The sequence below is a fragment of the Saccostrea cucullata genome, unplaced genomic scaffold (assembly GCF_032062105.1).
Source record: "Saccostrea cucullata isolate Sc308-1 unplaced genomic scaffold, CSIRO_AGI_Scuc_v1 ctg2332, whole genome shotgun sequence".
Taxonomy (NCBI): domain Eukaryota; kingdom Metazoa; phylum Mollusca; class Bivalvia; order Ostreida; family Ostreidae; genus Saccostrea; species Saccostrea cuccullata.
In genome coordinates, this window is record NW_026927295.1 from 263,701 (window position 1) to 278,815 (window position 15,115).

General features: G+C 32.1%; 1 protein-coding gene and 1 long non-coding RNA gene across 2 annotated transcripts; both read left to right on the forward strand.

Moving 5' to 3' along the window:
* The first annotated feature begins 918 nt into the window (after nt 1–918).
* Nucleotides 919–4,266, forward strand: LOC134273995 (uncharacterized). The gene is made up of 4 exons (XR_009993527.1): nt 919–1,027; nt 1,326–1,405; nt 1,544–1,707; nt 4,191–4,266. It is a non-coding gene; the product is annotated as an uncharacterized LOC134273995 (long non-coding RNA).
* A 3,628-nt stretch (nt 4,267–7,894) lies between these two features.
* Nucleotides 7,895–8,741, forward strand: LOC134273988 (tyrosine-protein phosphatase 11-like). The gene is made up of 4 exons (XM_062756213.1): nt 7,895–8,051; nt 8,151–8,279; nt 8,421–8,563; nt 8,738–8,741. Exons 1-4 carry the CDS (start codon nt 7,989–7,991, stop codon nt 8,739–8,741), a joined length of 339 nt encoding a protein of 112 aa, XP_062612197.1. The 5' UTR covers nt 7,895–7,988.
* Nucleotides 8,742–15,115: the final 6,374 nt, after the last annotated feature.

The following is a 15,115-nucleotide window of genomic DNA, read 5'->3' on the forward strand; positions in this document are numbered from 1 at the left end:
TGAATAATATTAGTAAAACCGAAAACAAGGGTTCGATAAGTTTCTGAATTATATTTAACACCTGAAAACGGAGTGTATATATCTCAGATGATTCGATACGCAAGAACATGCTCTACGTATGAACAATTTCTAAAACGAGGTAAATAATTGACAAGCACGTTGATGAAACAAGAATATCAGCTGTCTCGTTTAAAGTCATCATTTCGTAAGTTCTATGGTCGATACAATGACCTTGTCGGCAAATACAATTTATCATTGAGTCAAATGCAAACTGACGTTTTTCAAACCAACTGTTAGTGCATCATTTATACACTGAATTGACACGGATTTTTCCGCTTTTTCACGACCATGACAATGAGCACACGAAGGGTGTGACCGGTCAGCAGGGGATGCTCACTCCTCCATGGCACCGGATCCCGCCTCTGATGTTTCAGAGGTCGGCGTTTGCTCTGCTCCTATTTTGTATTGTTTTATTGACTTTGGAATTGAATAATGTTCGTTATTTCCCTATATTTCCTTATCAAAGTTTTTTACTTATTATTCAGCTAACTTTTTACTTAGCTGTTTCGTGAGTAAATGTCAGTTTTATGCATATATACTTCAGCTTAAAGTCACACTCACAAAAAATAAACGATGAAATTTATATTCCTTCCTTAACGTTTATACATTTTATCTCAGAATGTAAGACAGGTAAACATGGCACAGACTGTACTATTGCATGTGGAAACTGCAATAAAAGTTATCCAGCTTGTGAAAGATATTCAGGAGTTTGCCTTTTAGGTTGTGAGGAAAACTGGAATGGGTCAACATGTGAAGGTACGAGATTTTATTATTTCAAATTTGGCAAAGAGAATTATGTGTTATACGAAATCTTAGTTTCTGTAATCTTTTATCATAATTCATCAAATTTAGTAAATTTGCGACTTCAAAGCATCGATGAGGAAAATGATGGTTCAATCATCGGGGGTACCTTAGCAGCTGTCATCATAATAACCATTGGTGGAGTATCGTTTTTTATACTTTACAGGTAAGATTTGCTTAGGGTCTTGTATGTAAATTTCAGCTCAAGTTTCCTTCTTAACAGAATAGGCTACAGCGTTGGTTGTGATTTCTTTTCATTGGAGGGATAATGGATATCTTCGAACTTTTATATCATATAAACATATAATTCATTACGTAATTTATTAAAGATCGACCTATAAAGCCTATGAGACAATACAATGTATCCCATTTTCGCTGCATAATATGTCATCACTCATAATTAAAACTTACCATAAAGTAATTTTTACCAGCTTTATTATGATTTAACCTTTAATAATCTCTAGGCGTCGCAAAAATAAAGACAGCACAAGAAGTTCAGGCGAAATCAGAATCCGCAATGACACAAATTTAGAAGACCTTTGTGGTAAAACTTCTTTCACTTTGTTAAAACTTGAATGATTTTTTTCCCAATTTCCAAATTGTATCTTTGAATTGTTTCTCTTTTGTTATTTATAATGCATGGCGACACCAATTGATTATATATTGATTATATATTTTACAGTAAATGAAATGAAAGCAAAAAATAGCCGGACAGGAACACAATCTGATGGAGATTGCTATGAAAATATAGTCAATTTAACCACTAGCATAAGTATTTCGGAACTACGAACCATGATTAATGAAAAAAGAGAAGGGGAAAACAAATTGTTTCTCATTGAATACAAGGTATATCTTATTGCTCGTTGATTTAAAAGATGGGGTTGAAGTTTATTTTTTTATAAACCTAATTGTCATTTAATCATTATACGACCTTTTCAAGTCACATTTCTTATTCCTTATGCATTGTGACTTTCAGTCTTAAAACCATACCATATAATACATAACAATTATTTTAATGTGCTAAAACCTTTATGGTTATTTACACAGATACAAATACACCGAAATAAATATCTTTATCAATGATGTTGTAAAATGGAATCAAAGGACCAAGTTATCGGAAAGTGTACATAAGTCGTTTAATTAACAGAAGAAACGCTATTAAAATTCATTAGATAAGAATTGTAATGTCACTCTATTTAAAAGCACTCAAAAGGGTTGGTTCACGCAATTTAGAAGAATATACCTTCTATGAGCAGAATATCGTAAATTGTAGATCTTGCAAAAATATTCTTTTAAGGACAGATGATACAAACATTTTTTTCTTTTTTTTTTTGGAGGAACTTTATATCATGTCACAGGTATTGGTAATATTTCAATAAAATAACAAATATGCATGGACAAATGACACTCATTTAATTCAATTTTTTTTTTCATATAAGAACAAATTTCAGGATATATTTTATATTTCACTTTTAGTCCCGTGGGGATCCGGGTTAGAATAGGTCCTCAGTACCCCCTTGCTTGTCGTAAAAGGCGACTAAATGGGGCGGTCCTTCGGATGAGACCGTATAAACCGAGGCCCCGTGTCACAGCAGGTGTGGCACGATCAAGATCCCTCCCTGCTCAAAGGCCGTAAGTGCCGAGCATAGGCTTAAATTTGCAGCCCTTCATCGGCAATGGTGACGTCTCCATATCAGTGAAATATTCTGGAGAGGGACGTTAAACAGTATACAATCAATATATTTCACTTTTAGCACCAATCTAGCAAATCATCTGTCTTTAATTTTTGACCTTCTATAACATATGAAAAATAGATGGATACACAAGTCAAAAAGGAATTTAGCTTGCATGTATGTTATAATGATTACATGTATTATGTTATATTGTTTTACTTCCCATTCGACTATTTTTCACGAATTTTATTTAGCATTTAACCACAATACACCGGTTGCATTTGTATTATATATCATAGAATCCACGTGGAAATTCCTATTTAAATAACCTTAAAAAAAAGTTTTATTATAAACGTCATTTAAGCCTTACATAGAACTATCTAATTAAAACTCCATGTTAAATCCTCTTGCTTACTCGCCACACTAACATCTAACAACACCCCATAGAAGGTCACGTCAGAGGTCAAATCCTATCAACTAATCAAAGCGTCTCCTGCTGATTTGCCAATTTGCGCATATTAAGCTGATAAGTTGTTTCGAATTTGATCTCCGACCTGACCCTCTATGAAATGTTGTTAGATGTAAGTGTAGCGAGTATGCAAACAAATCTAACATCTTATTATAATTAGATTGAAATCAGGATTGCAGATTTTTTTTTAATTTACAGTAGAATATTTCTGTATGTTTTGTGTGTTGAGGGAGAGATTTTAAATGGTACATGAAGTGAACTTAAAATTGACGACTGATGAGTCAGCCGTATTGTGATCATCGGGTATCATACAGCAGACAAGATAGGAAACATAATACTGTGACAATGATTTTATTAGTCCCCTACCGGTGAAACCGGAGGTAACTATAGGTTTCTAGTCCGTCCGTCCGTCCGTTCCTCTGTCCCATGTCTGTCAGTCATTCTGTCCTGCTTGGTTTTCCGCTCTTTTAAAAAACTATATACAGACATTTAGCTGATTTTGTGCATGTGAATGTATCTTAAAGAGTTACAGATCAAGTTAGAATTCTGTTCCGCTTCATTTGCTTTTGACAAAATAATTGCATTTTTAATTTTTAATTATTGGGATTATGATCGGATTATGCACTAAATCAAAGTTCCATCTTTGATGGCCATGATCTCGTAGCGAATGTTGCAAATGCTATACATGTAAAACATTCTAACATCGATTGCAATGACGCTCTTTTGACTTCCCAATGCCTGTGCTTCAGCTGTATTATACATCTTATATTTATAATGACATTTTTAAATGAATATTTATGTTCAATTTATGAACTAGTGAGGTGGTATTGAACAAAAACTTTAGTATTATACCCTTTGTAAATAATCATGTTTATTTTTCAACATTCATTCTGACATACTCTTTTGTAATTGTTTATATTTTCATGCATAATCTACATATAATATAGGAAAATCAATACAAGTATCTCTTATATACTACCAAACAAAACCCCCCACCAACCATCTTCGTTACCTCTTTAAAATTTTTCAAAAATAATTTTGTCATTATACATGTGTATTTCTAACAAAAGGAAGAAGGGTAAGATTACTTTAATGCCGAATTTAATTGCCCTCAGAACTTTTAAAAAATGGGTACAGAAATATAAAAAAATATAATCATAAATTCGCTTTATCTTGAATACCTATAGAAACTTCCACCTGCAGAGACAAACATCTGCGAAGCTGCAAAGAAGATTGAAAATGTTGCAAAGAACCGTTTTAAAGCCACATTTCCATGTGAGGACTTTACCTTTTTCTATATTTCATAGATATAATGAGTTTTGATTTTAGTTCATGAACTGATATGCTTCTTATATATTTTGTTTTAAAACAGTCGTTTTCAACTCACACTGCATTAGGTATGATTCTGAGTACAAGACGTCATGTTCTTATGATAATGTAACCAATTCATTTTTCGTGGCCCTGGATTTGATATACAATTTTTGCTTATCTACCATCCTGTCATATGAAGAAATAATAGGCTCATACAAGGCACCTCTATATAAATAAAAAGAAAGTATTTCTTGAAAAATCAACGAGTGAAATAAGTGAAATACTAAGAATGGGTGGATTTAACGTTCTTTTTGGAATCTTTTTGCGATTACTCTACCAAGTTGTAAATGAAGCAAATCCAAAATATTTTACAAGCAATAGAAAGCTAAGACCAACATATACATGGTTATTTTAGGTAAACATTTGTTCAAAATCAATGACTTGTTGCCATGAATTAAAATTGAAGCTACGATACAGTAGTGTCTTCATCTGGAATTTGACATGTATCCGGAGTGGTTTTTAGGTCACGCAATCAATATTAATAGGAGGCGGGGCTATCGATCGGTGTCATTGTTGGTATTTCTCTCTCCATCTCTCTCTCGCTAGATAATCGAATTCGTGTTTGGCATATTACAGCGATAACATTTTTTTTTTGAAAAAAAATTAGGACACATAAAAATTACAACAACATTTAATAAACGGCAATCAAACGTAGCGATTTACTTCGAGGTCGGGTTCAAGAATACAAAGTAACTTTTTTCATGTGCACACGCAGATGAACATCACTTGATGAATTGTTTATATAACAAGTCAATCGAAGTCATAATAATGGAAGCAAAAAGTCTGTTTTGAATATGCTTCTGCAAAATTGTTTGTGAGAGCAAGGTTGTCTGCTCTTCTCCTTTTAATATGACATTATTTTCAATATACAACTACAGTTTTCTAATGAACAGCCAACAAACATGCGCTGGCTATGTAATTAGACAATGAAAAACACTTGACCCTGATTACTTTTTTATATTCAAAAAAAAAAAAAAAAAAAAAAAACTTCAGGCACCATTGCCTTTGATATTTATTTAGTTTTTCTCGAAAAGGGCATCTTAAATTCACATTTGTACCATAAATTACGGTAAAGATATCCGGGGGGGGGGGGTTACATGATGAAGATTAAAAGAACAAATATTTTTTGAAACTTTCATTTACAGCTTTTTTCTAGCCCGTGAAGTCCATCCATTCTTAAGTAAACCCTAAATGTACTTTGGAAGGAGAGTTTATCAAATTACAGATTCTTAAGTAATGTTTGTCCAGAATGTAATAGGAAAATTTAAAGCAACTACTTTTGCTTAAAAATTTTAAATGGCAAAAAATACGCAGCTTAACATTGTGAAAATAGAATATTTATGCATTATTATGTAAAACTTTGCATTTTCTACAACTGTATAGAAAATTATTTTCACCCCGTTTTATTTTCACCCTTTTACATAAGCAAACAATTTCCTCCCGTTTCAATTTTTTGCCCCGTCACATTTTTGTTTAAGAATTAATACTGTGTTCTTTGAATTCGCCCTGTTTTAAATTCACCAACTAATTACAATGGAGAAGTTGGCGAAAAAAAGTGCAAAAATTTACCTACATGTGGTATTTCATTAATACATTTAAATTTTGAGTACCATAAAAATATTTTATATTCTTCTTTCATAAGATGAACATTCGAGAGTTGTACTACAGGAAAATTGGACTGACGTGGATAATGATTACATCAATGCCAATTTCATTAAGGTTTGAAAAAGATGAATAATAATAATGTATCAAAAATCAATTAAATTGTTGAAAATGTTTATGAATTATAACGAGGTCTTTGGAAGTCATGTTGAGTTATGATTCAATATCTGTTATAGAACTATAAAGGAAAAACTTTCTATATAGCAGCGCAAGGTAGGTTCAATGTTTATTTTCTGTTATATACATTAATCAGGAAATTTCCTTTCTCTCTAACTAAATAAACAATTGAAATATAATATGATTTCAAAAGAAAAAAACGTTAATCCAAAAGTAATGTCACAGTGTCCAAATAAATTATATTTGGCGATATATTATCAAATATTATATACATAAAGATGCACAAATAAAAATCTAATTAATCTTGAATTTTTCATTCAATAATGTTTAACTAAATTTATTTTATAGATGTTAAAAACATAAACATGGGTGGTGTCGCCGCATCACAACCGAATGTGAAAAATTAAAGAGTACTTTTTTGAGATTAAAAAAAAGACAAACACATTAAAAAGCATTTTTAAAAACCACCTTATCATAAATATTTTAAAAGACAAAAATTTACATCATTCTCTAGTTTTAATTGAAAATTATATATTAAAAATATATATTAAATGACATAATTGCTAGTTTGTGATCAAAAACTTCATTGCTTCATGTAATTCTATTAATAGCGAAATGTTCCTTAAGACCTAACAGATCAACAGTATCTCGGAGTGTAACATCTTTTTTGAGCAATTAATATAGTCATAAAACATTTATAAAGCCTAGAAGTGGTGCTACATTCCCACTGTCCAGTCCGTAAAATAATTATTTTACACATTCGCAAGAAACTTTACCCGATGTTTTGAATTTTATACATCTCATCCGAGTTTTTATTCCTAAAACTGTGTTTATCGTGGGATTCTAGCAGCGATGTCCAAGTATTTTTGAAGGCAAACTTTCGATCTGTATAAATCTGTATGACAAATACAGCTTACTGTTGTTATTTTGCATTATTTTGTCACGAATGACAGAGGAAAGTCCAACCATGATATGTATATAGCTGTCTCTCTTCAAAGCTTCAAAGGGGAATATAATCAATGAAAATAAATAAGCATACTTGTTTTATGAACTTTAACTTCATATGAATTTCAGATAATATATATGATATTTGCTTCGCTTCTAAACTCCATTTTACGTATCTGTGTACATGACGTCTTAGCACGACATGATCAATTCCAAAGTTACTTGATGTAACATATGAAGTCATCGGTGGAATATTTTTAACAAAATGACTGATACAGCATAACCAAAAAAAAAATTGTTAATGATTTTACGTCTCTATTCATTTTCAATATTTATATTAAATCTTTAAATACAAGTATCACGAAAACATGGTTTTAAATGGACATCATCTCGCCTACTATGACATTATAATGTATCTCTGATTTAGTTGAGGTAGGAAATTCCGAATGCTTCCTTTTTACCCCTGAGCAGTTGAAACGATAGAGCCATCACGTAAATCATAAAGCTCAGATGTTTGATTACCATTAACGTCTTTTTTCAATCAAAATATCCCAAAATGAAAAAGATAGGCCAGACTCTGTGATATCTTTTATTTTACGCTCAACGGGAATTAACGTATTGACATGAGAATGGAAATAACCATTGGAAATTGACAATTCGTAGTCGATAAATCTAAAAGTCGAGTTAAAGAACACAGCTAGTGTTTTCTTCTTTTCATTTATAAGATTTTGTACAAGTACTGCTTCATATGAATATACTGCTTCATGTGGATACAGAAACCGGTCTGTTAATTATTGATAACCCTGTAACTTCTAATAGATTGATGGGTGTTTATTATTTTTTTTCCTCTCACAGGTCCTAAAAAGAACACCTTAATAGATTTCTGGAGAATGATTTGGCAGGAGAATATACAAAATGTAGTTATGTTGACGAACCTTATAGAAAACGGCAAGGTGAAAAAAGATACATGAGTACATTTTTAAACATATTCTACTGTAAAGATTTATGTTTGATTCTACGTATGTGATTCTTGTTAAACATTTTGTTTTTAGAACAAGTGCATACAGTACTGGCCAAATAAAGAACAACCCATGGCTATTGGACCATGTAAAATAGATCTTTTAAATGAAAAAGTTTATGCATTCTGGACAATTCGGAAATTGTCAGTTCAAAGAAAAAATGTAAGTTTATGCAAACCAAATAAAAACATCGTCAATATTTCACTCCCTATATTGATTTTCCTGATGAAATTAGTTATAAAGATCCGTTCTTATCCATACTCATGTACATATCTGTATTGAAATTATTGTCAATATACAAAGCCCCCTAGCAAGAGAATCATCACACAGTTCCACTACACCGCCTGGCCAGATCACGATACACCAAATGAGGTAGAACTTGTCCAGTTCCATAGATTTGTATCAAAGAAAATGAACGGTAACACACCAACTGTTGTTCACTGCAGGTATGTTATGGTAAATTTAATAATATTTTATTCATAAAAAAAGAAAAAAAGATTAAAGTCATAACGCAGAGTCAACAATTTGTTCTAATGAAAAACATGTTCATTTGTGACAAAATTTGTTTAATAATGAGTCAATTAGAATTTGCCAGTAAGGCTAACACAAATGTATTTAAGATAAGGAAATTTAAGGTACTTGAATTGGTTTGCAATTTCCCATCCACTTGAACACGCAAAAGGTAACTTTTGGAACCTTCTGATAGACTAATAACGAGACTAATGTTTTTGTTTTATAATGCATAAACATTGTAAATATACTTACATGTATTTATCTAATATTTGGAGCGAAAAGTAACAAGAAAGTTTAGGTTTGAATATGTCGTACATAGTAACATGTAATCATTTTATCATTGAATGTCCAAACAATATACATGCATATTTGTTACTTTCAGCGCTGGAGTTGGTAGGACGGGAACATTTATTGGACTTGATTCACTCCTAGCGCAGGGACAAGAAACTGGGCGGATCAACGTTTTTGACTTCATTAAACGAATGAGAGAGGACAGGATGACCATGGTTCAAACTCTAGTATGTGAATAGTTACGTGAAGCGGATTAAACAATTTGAACCCGGGACCTCTCACATGTGAAGCGAGAGTCATACCACTACACCACGAAACCGTTTTTACCTAGTGAAAATTATATCCAAAGATGAAGTCACATACATGTATATATTCACGTTCAATATCGTCAAAATGTTACACAATGCATGGTGTCTAATTTAACCTTTATTACAATGTAAAAAGAACATAAAGTCCGCTGAGAACCTGTTTTATACGTTATAACTCTCCTCATGCCCCTGTGCTAAAAATAGCGACATGTAATACAATAAATACTAATAATACAAATGGGGCGGGACAATTTGAGAGGGGTGAGAGAGGTCCTGGTTCTGGAGTTCTGGTATAAAATTACGTTGCAAAAGCTCAAAATGCTCTTGAAATATCGCCCGGAAAGGATATTTTTACTCACAGAATAAATGTATAGATTACGACCTTGAACTTTGACCTTTTCACCTCAAAATATATAGGGGTCTTCCTTAGGCCACAGGATGTTGTTATGTAAAGTTTCATTGCAAAAGGTCAAAGGCTTCTTGAGATATGGCGGGGAAACGAAAATATTTTAATAGACAGAATTTGCGAATTTATTTCCTTGACCTTTTGACCATTGACCCCAAAATCAATAGGTTTCTTCTTTAGTTCATAGGGAATTGTTGTGCAAAACTTCATTGCAAAATCTCAAAGGTTTCTCGGTATATCGTGTTGAAACAAAAGCGTTACAGACAGACAAGAAGACCGAACAGACGGACGGACGGACGGACAGCTGGATGGACGACGGACAGAACCAAATTAATACCAATAAAGGAAGTGTTCATTATACAGGAAAATATCAGTGTCTTGAACATGAGATACTCGAATACCCCGTTTATTTCGAAGTCGATAGCCGGTCCTGACCGTATTCTGTATATGTGTTTAGAAAAATTCCGTTATTCCGAACACTTAATCTCAAATACCCTGCTGATGACAAAGTATAATGAATGCCCAAATTCCTTATTATATCTTGCTTATCTCTAAGTGAATTTTCCGGTCTACTGAACATTATCGTCTTGACTTCACACATTTTCGCCAGTGGCAATTAACACCTTCTAAAACCATGTCTTCAATCTTTATCTAGAGTTCAACAGCAGTTTAGAACCGACAAACTTTTTTATATTGCGTAGAAGAAAGATGTTTTTAAAAATTTAATGAAACCAAGAGAAAAGTTTCAGGTTCTATACATTGCCTTGCAGGAGCAGTATGTATTCCTGCATGAGGCACTCAATTGTGGATTTCAGAAGGTCACTTCGATGTCAAAAGATGAGTTTTCTGAAAATATTGAAAATTTGCTGAATGACAAATCACCCTTAAATCAAAGAATGCTATATAAAGAGTTCAAGGTAAAATGTCTTTGATATTGATATGAAGTTGCCAAATGTTGTAACCTTAGAACATATTTTATTTTTCTTTTTATTCAGCTTTTGCAAACACTTCAACAAAGCTCCGAGTATGTGGATGCCGAAAATACTAGTCAAAACGTAAATAAAGAAGTCTCGCCTGGTATGTATTCTGTAAAGGATGTATATTACGCATTGATTCTTTATTAAAAAATCATTTTGTGTTTTAAAGGTGTGAGCTGTTCTAATAAGATTTGAATTAGTAAACAATGACTTTAAATGGTGTTTTTACTGCTAAATGAATTATGAAGCACTATGAAGTTGAAATAAATTTAGACTAAATTTTTCCGAAGTGCACAGCTATAATAGAGTTTTGTGGAGATTGATTGGGTGATACTTTACATGTCATTCAAGAAAATTTACTCTTATAGAGAGTTCATCATATACCGATAAAGGTTGTGGAAAATAATATCGAAAAAGAAAGCCGGGTACATGTAGCTTCATTCACTTTAAAATCATTTTTATATTAGAGAAAAAAAAACGTTTTCTGAGAGACGGTGGCAATCTTAATCGACTTTATTTTTAGGACAGCTTAAAATTTAGTTCTACGATGAGTTTACTAAAAATTATTACTCAAATCATATTTTTACCAAGTCGTATTTATAAAGAATAATAAAAATGAACCGTTTCTCGAATTTGAGAAAAATTTAGGCTCCTTCATTCTTTAGATCTTATCCCTCAGGGACAATTTCTTCACCAATCACAGGATTTATTTTTGCTTTTCGTAGTTTCAAAGTACCAAGTATACCTTACATCGTACATGAAAGGACGAAACGATTTCATAAATGCAGTTATGACACCAGTATGTATATGACATTTGTCTGTCATAATCTTTGTCAATTAATGTGCAAATGGACCTTTAAAGCAACTTTTTAAAATTGTCATGTTTAACATTTCAGTCTTACACTAATCCTTTTGGAATGATCTTGACCCATACTCCTCTACCAGACACTGAGGTGGATCTGTGGAGATTATGCTTTGATCACGAAGTGGATGTATTGGTGGTCCTTAATGAAAGTGATAAGGTTTTATACTTACCTTCTTTTTCTGGGCTTGGATTGAAAAATCCGGGGCGAATTTAGTTTTTGTCTTTTCTGTCTGTCTGTCTGTCTGTTTGTTTGTTTGTTTGTTTGCCTGAAAACTTTAACTTTCGCCATAACTTTTGTACCATGAAAGATAAAGACTTCATATTTGGTATCCATACTCCATTAATTAAGTTTTTTTTCAAATGACACCAAGGTCAATGACCTTGTGACCTTGACTGTGACCTGTATGCCAAAAGTAGTTTTTTTTTGTACCTTTGCAATAACATCTGAACCATAGAAGATAGAGACTGCATATTTAGAATGCATACTCCACTAATTAATGTCTTTCCAATGACACCAACGTCAATGACCTTGTGACCTGTATGCTTAAAATAGTTTTATCGTACCTTTGTCATTTGAGTCACAAGAGATAGACACTTCATATTTGGTATCCATACTTTACTAAATATAAATCAAGGTCTTTCAAATGACAATTATGGCAATGGTCTTGTGACCTTGACTGTGACATATATGCAAAATATAGTTAAAAATAGCTATTTTAAAAAGTTGTTGCCGCTGTGCATTGTGTTTCACAAACACATTTTGTTAATTTTTATATTGACATGTCCTTAAAATACAGATCTAATTTTTAAACTGAAGAACTGCAGCTCTGAAAAGAAATGACAGAACATAGAGCTATAATATATTTCAATTGGTTTATGTCTGCTTATGAAAGTTAAGTATTTTGTATACATTGCTCCTACAAATGATGAATAGAATTGCTTCCTATTGACAGAATTAATATGTTAATATTCTACTTACTATTAGGAAAATGATTGGCTTCCAAAAAGAGGGTCGTCTAAGGCTTGTATTCCTTTCACCCTTGCAGTGGGCGACACAGGTAGCAATATCGGTGGTGTATCGGAAGACCGTTTAGTGATTTCAAGAGACGTAAGATCATCCATAAGGTTTATACAGTACAGTTTATGTGCCAAATGATAACAACGGCAAATTTTTCAAAAAAAAAAAAAAAAAAAAAAAAAGATTCTTTACGAGGATTGACTATGTTTTTTTTTTTATTTTGAACAATACTAATATAAGACAAATGTAATGACGTTCAGATAACATGTTGCAAAGACAAAACCAAATTAAAAGTTTAGGCTTAAACATAATTTTAAAAATTTTCATCCAAATCGTTCCAGACTTTAAAAAGCCGTGAGAGAAGATATAGATTCCACTGTGTAATTTCAAAATTAAATTTGTTATTTGTTATACCAATGATGAATATATCGCTGGTCAATTAGAACAAAAACAATATCTATTAATATATATGAAAAAAATAAAATTAACATCGAATCCAATAATTTCTTTGAGTAAATAAATTAGTTGAAAAACATCTCTTCTACATAAAATGTGCCGCTAGAATCCCACTGTGCGATCGGTAAAAAAATTATTCCAAACATTCGCACGAAAACTTAACCAATGTTTTGAATTTTATACATATAACCTTCTAGAGTTAAATTGCATATACTGAAAACATGAGTTCTAAAATTTTTGTCATCTCGCCTACTATGACGTTCTCATGTATCACTGACTTAGTAAAGTTTGAATAATCGGAATGTTTCCTTAACCCACCTTTTTTTCTTTGAATTCAAATTATGTCAAAACTGTAAGTTTTGAACATGTCCATCCAAAAGTTTTATAAACCAAAGAAATTGTTTCACCAAATAAAAAAAATACGACAAGGATCAAAATGTGACATTGACTGTAGAATTTAGCAAAATTAAATATTCTATTTGAAATTGTTAGCATAAAACTTAATAATTTGTTATATTCTTTTTTAAGAGATAAAAGCATTTTCAAATCAATTTACATTAGAAAACAATAAACAAAATTTATTTTTGTGCAACGTCATAATAAATATTTTCCACGCAAATTCGGTCCAACTGCATTATGTTAGCCCCACCTCAGCTGTAAAGCATCATTTTTAAATCATGAATTGACAATTACACGGGACAACTCTCTGCTTTAATTAAGGTAACTGAATAATAGCTGAAATTTAAGTTGATTCCCCCCTGAAACAGAATTATACTATACCATAAGTGATAATTAAGTTCATTTAAAACTTAAATTTTCACTTCCTTGGAACATATTTTCATCATCTTTTTTTTCTAAAGAAAATACTTATTCTACAAATGCTAAAAATTGATGTTAAACACACATCTAGGACAATTTACATGTAAATTAATAACTTTTCCCCATTAGTCCTTCATAACTGAAGAATTGTTGATTGAATGATTGTATTTTGTTTAGCGTCCAAATCGACAATTTTTCTCTCATATGGAGACGTCATCATTTGCTGGTGATTTCAAATTTAGACCTATACTCGGCACTCAGGGCATTGAGCAGTAAGGGTTCTTTTTCTTGCCAATGCCTTTATGGTCATACATCCGGAAGACCTGTGACTTCCACTTCTAGAGGTTGGCGATGGAACAGACACTACCTCTTTCTACGTCTTAAGTTTGACGCTTCGGCGCGAACAAGAATCGAACCCGGGCCTCCCGATCACGAAAAGAACGCTATACCACTAGACTACCGTGACTGGTATACTAGAGATTGAAGAAGGGCATACATCACGTTATTTTCTTCAATATATACATGTACATACGTATACATTCAAATATGGCTGACATATTGCCGACTTGGCGATAAACAATAAATTATCAATCAATCAATCAATAGATCATGTACAATGTTCATTAGTTTTTGTAACTGTAGTTCTATTAAAATCGAAATAAAAGACAAATCTTACAAAATGGAGTAATTCGTTGATTTACAATATTTCATATGACATTTTAATTACTTTAATAGGAGGCAAAGAAAGATATAGAGCTTTTACAAGTACAGGCTGATGATAATGATGCAATACTTAAAGCCACGAAACTCGTACTAGAAAAGGAGAAGCAACCATCATTTACTTCTGTTCTCATAAGCAAGCAAGTATTGCAGTGATGATGAGAATCATTAGCTTTAAATTTATTTTGTAGCAGAATATATTTTGCTAGCAATTTTCATTTATGCGTTACTTCTTGAAAATGGCGAATAAAAGATTGAAAATATTAGATAATTCATTCCTTGTGTACTGAAATTCATAATTATAACGTACCATACTGAAGCCCTTAAGTCCATTAACAATACAGCAATCATGAACCTGTAATCAGAAGTGGGATCCGGTGCAATAGAAGATTGAATGTTCCCTTAAAACCAGTAACTCTTGTATGCCTTCTGTGACATTTAATTACCTGGAAATAAAAAAAAAATCCTCCGACAATCCGGTGTTCTTAAAGGCCTTGCAATAAGCATAAAAAAATCAATTAGCATTTCAATTAATGAGCGTTATTGCTGATCAGGTCATTGTATCGACTGTAGAACTTATGAAATGATGAGAACGATTCTGCTGATATTCTTGTGTCATCAACTT

What these genes read in the sequence shown, in the direction of transcription:
- LOC134273988 (XM_062756213.1), top strand. Translation starts at nt 7,989, where the DNA reads ATGATTTGGCAGGAGAATATACAAAATGTAGTTATGTTGACGAACCTT. An exon ending in ACCTTATAGAAAACGGCAAG is followed by an intron (nt 8,052 to 8,150) that starts GTGAAAAAAGAT and finishes TTTTGTTTTTAG; the next exon opens with AACAAGTGCATACAGTACTG. An exon ending in TGTCAGTTCAAAGAAAAAAT is followed by an intron (nt 8,280 to 8,420) that starts GTAAGTTTATGC and finishes CAATATACAAAG; the next exon opens with CCCCCTAGCAAGAGAATCAT.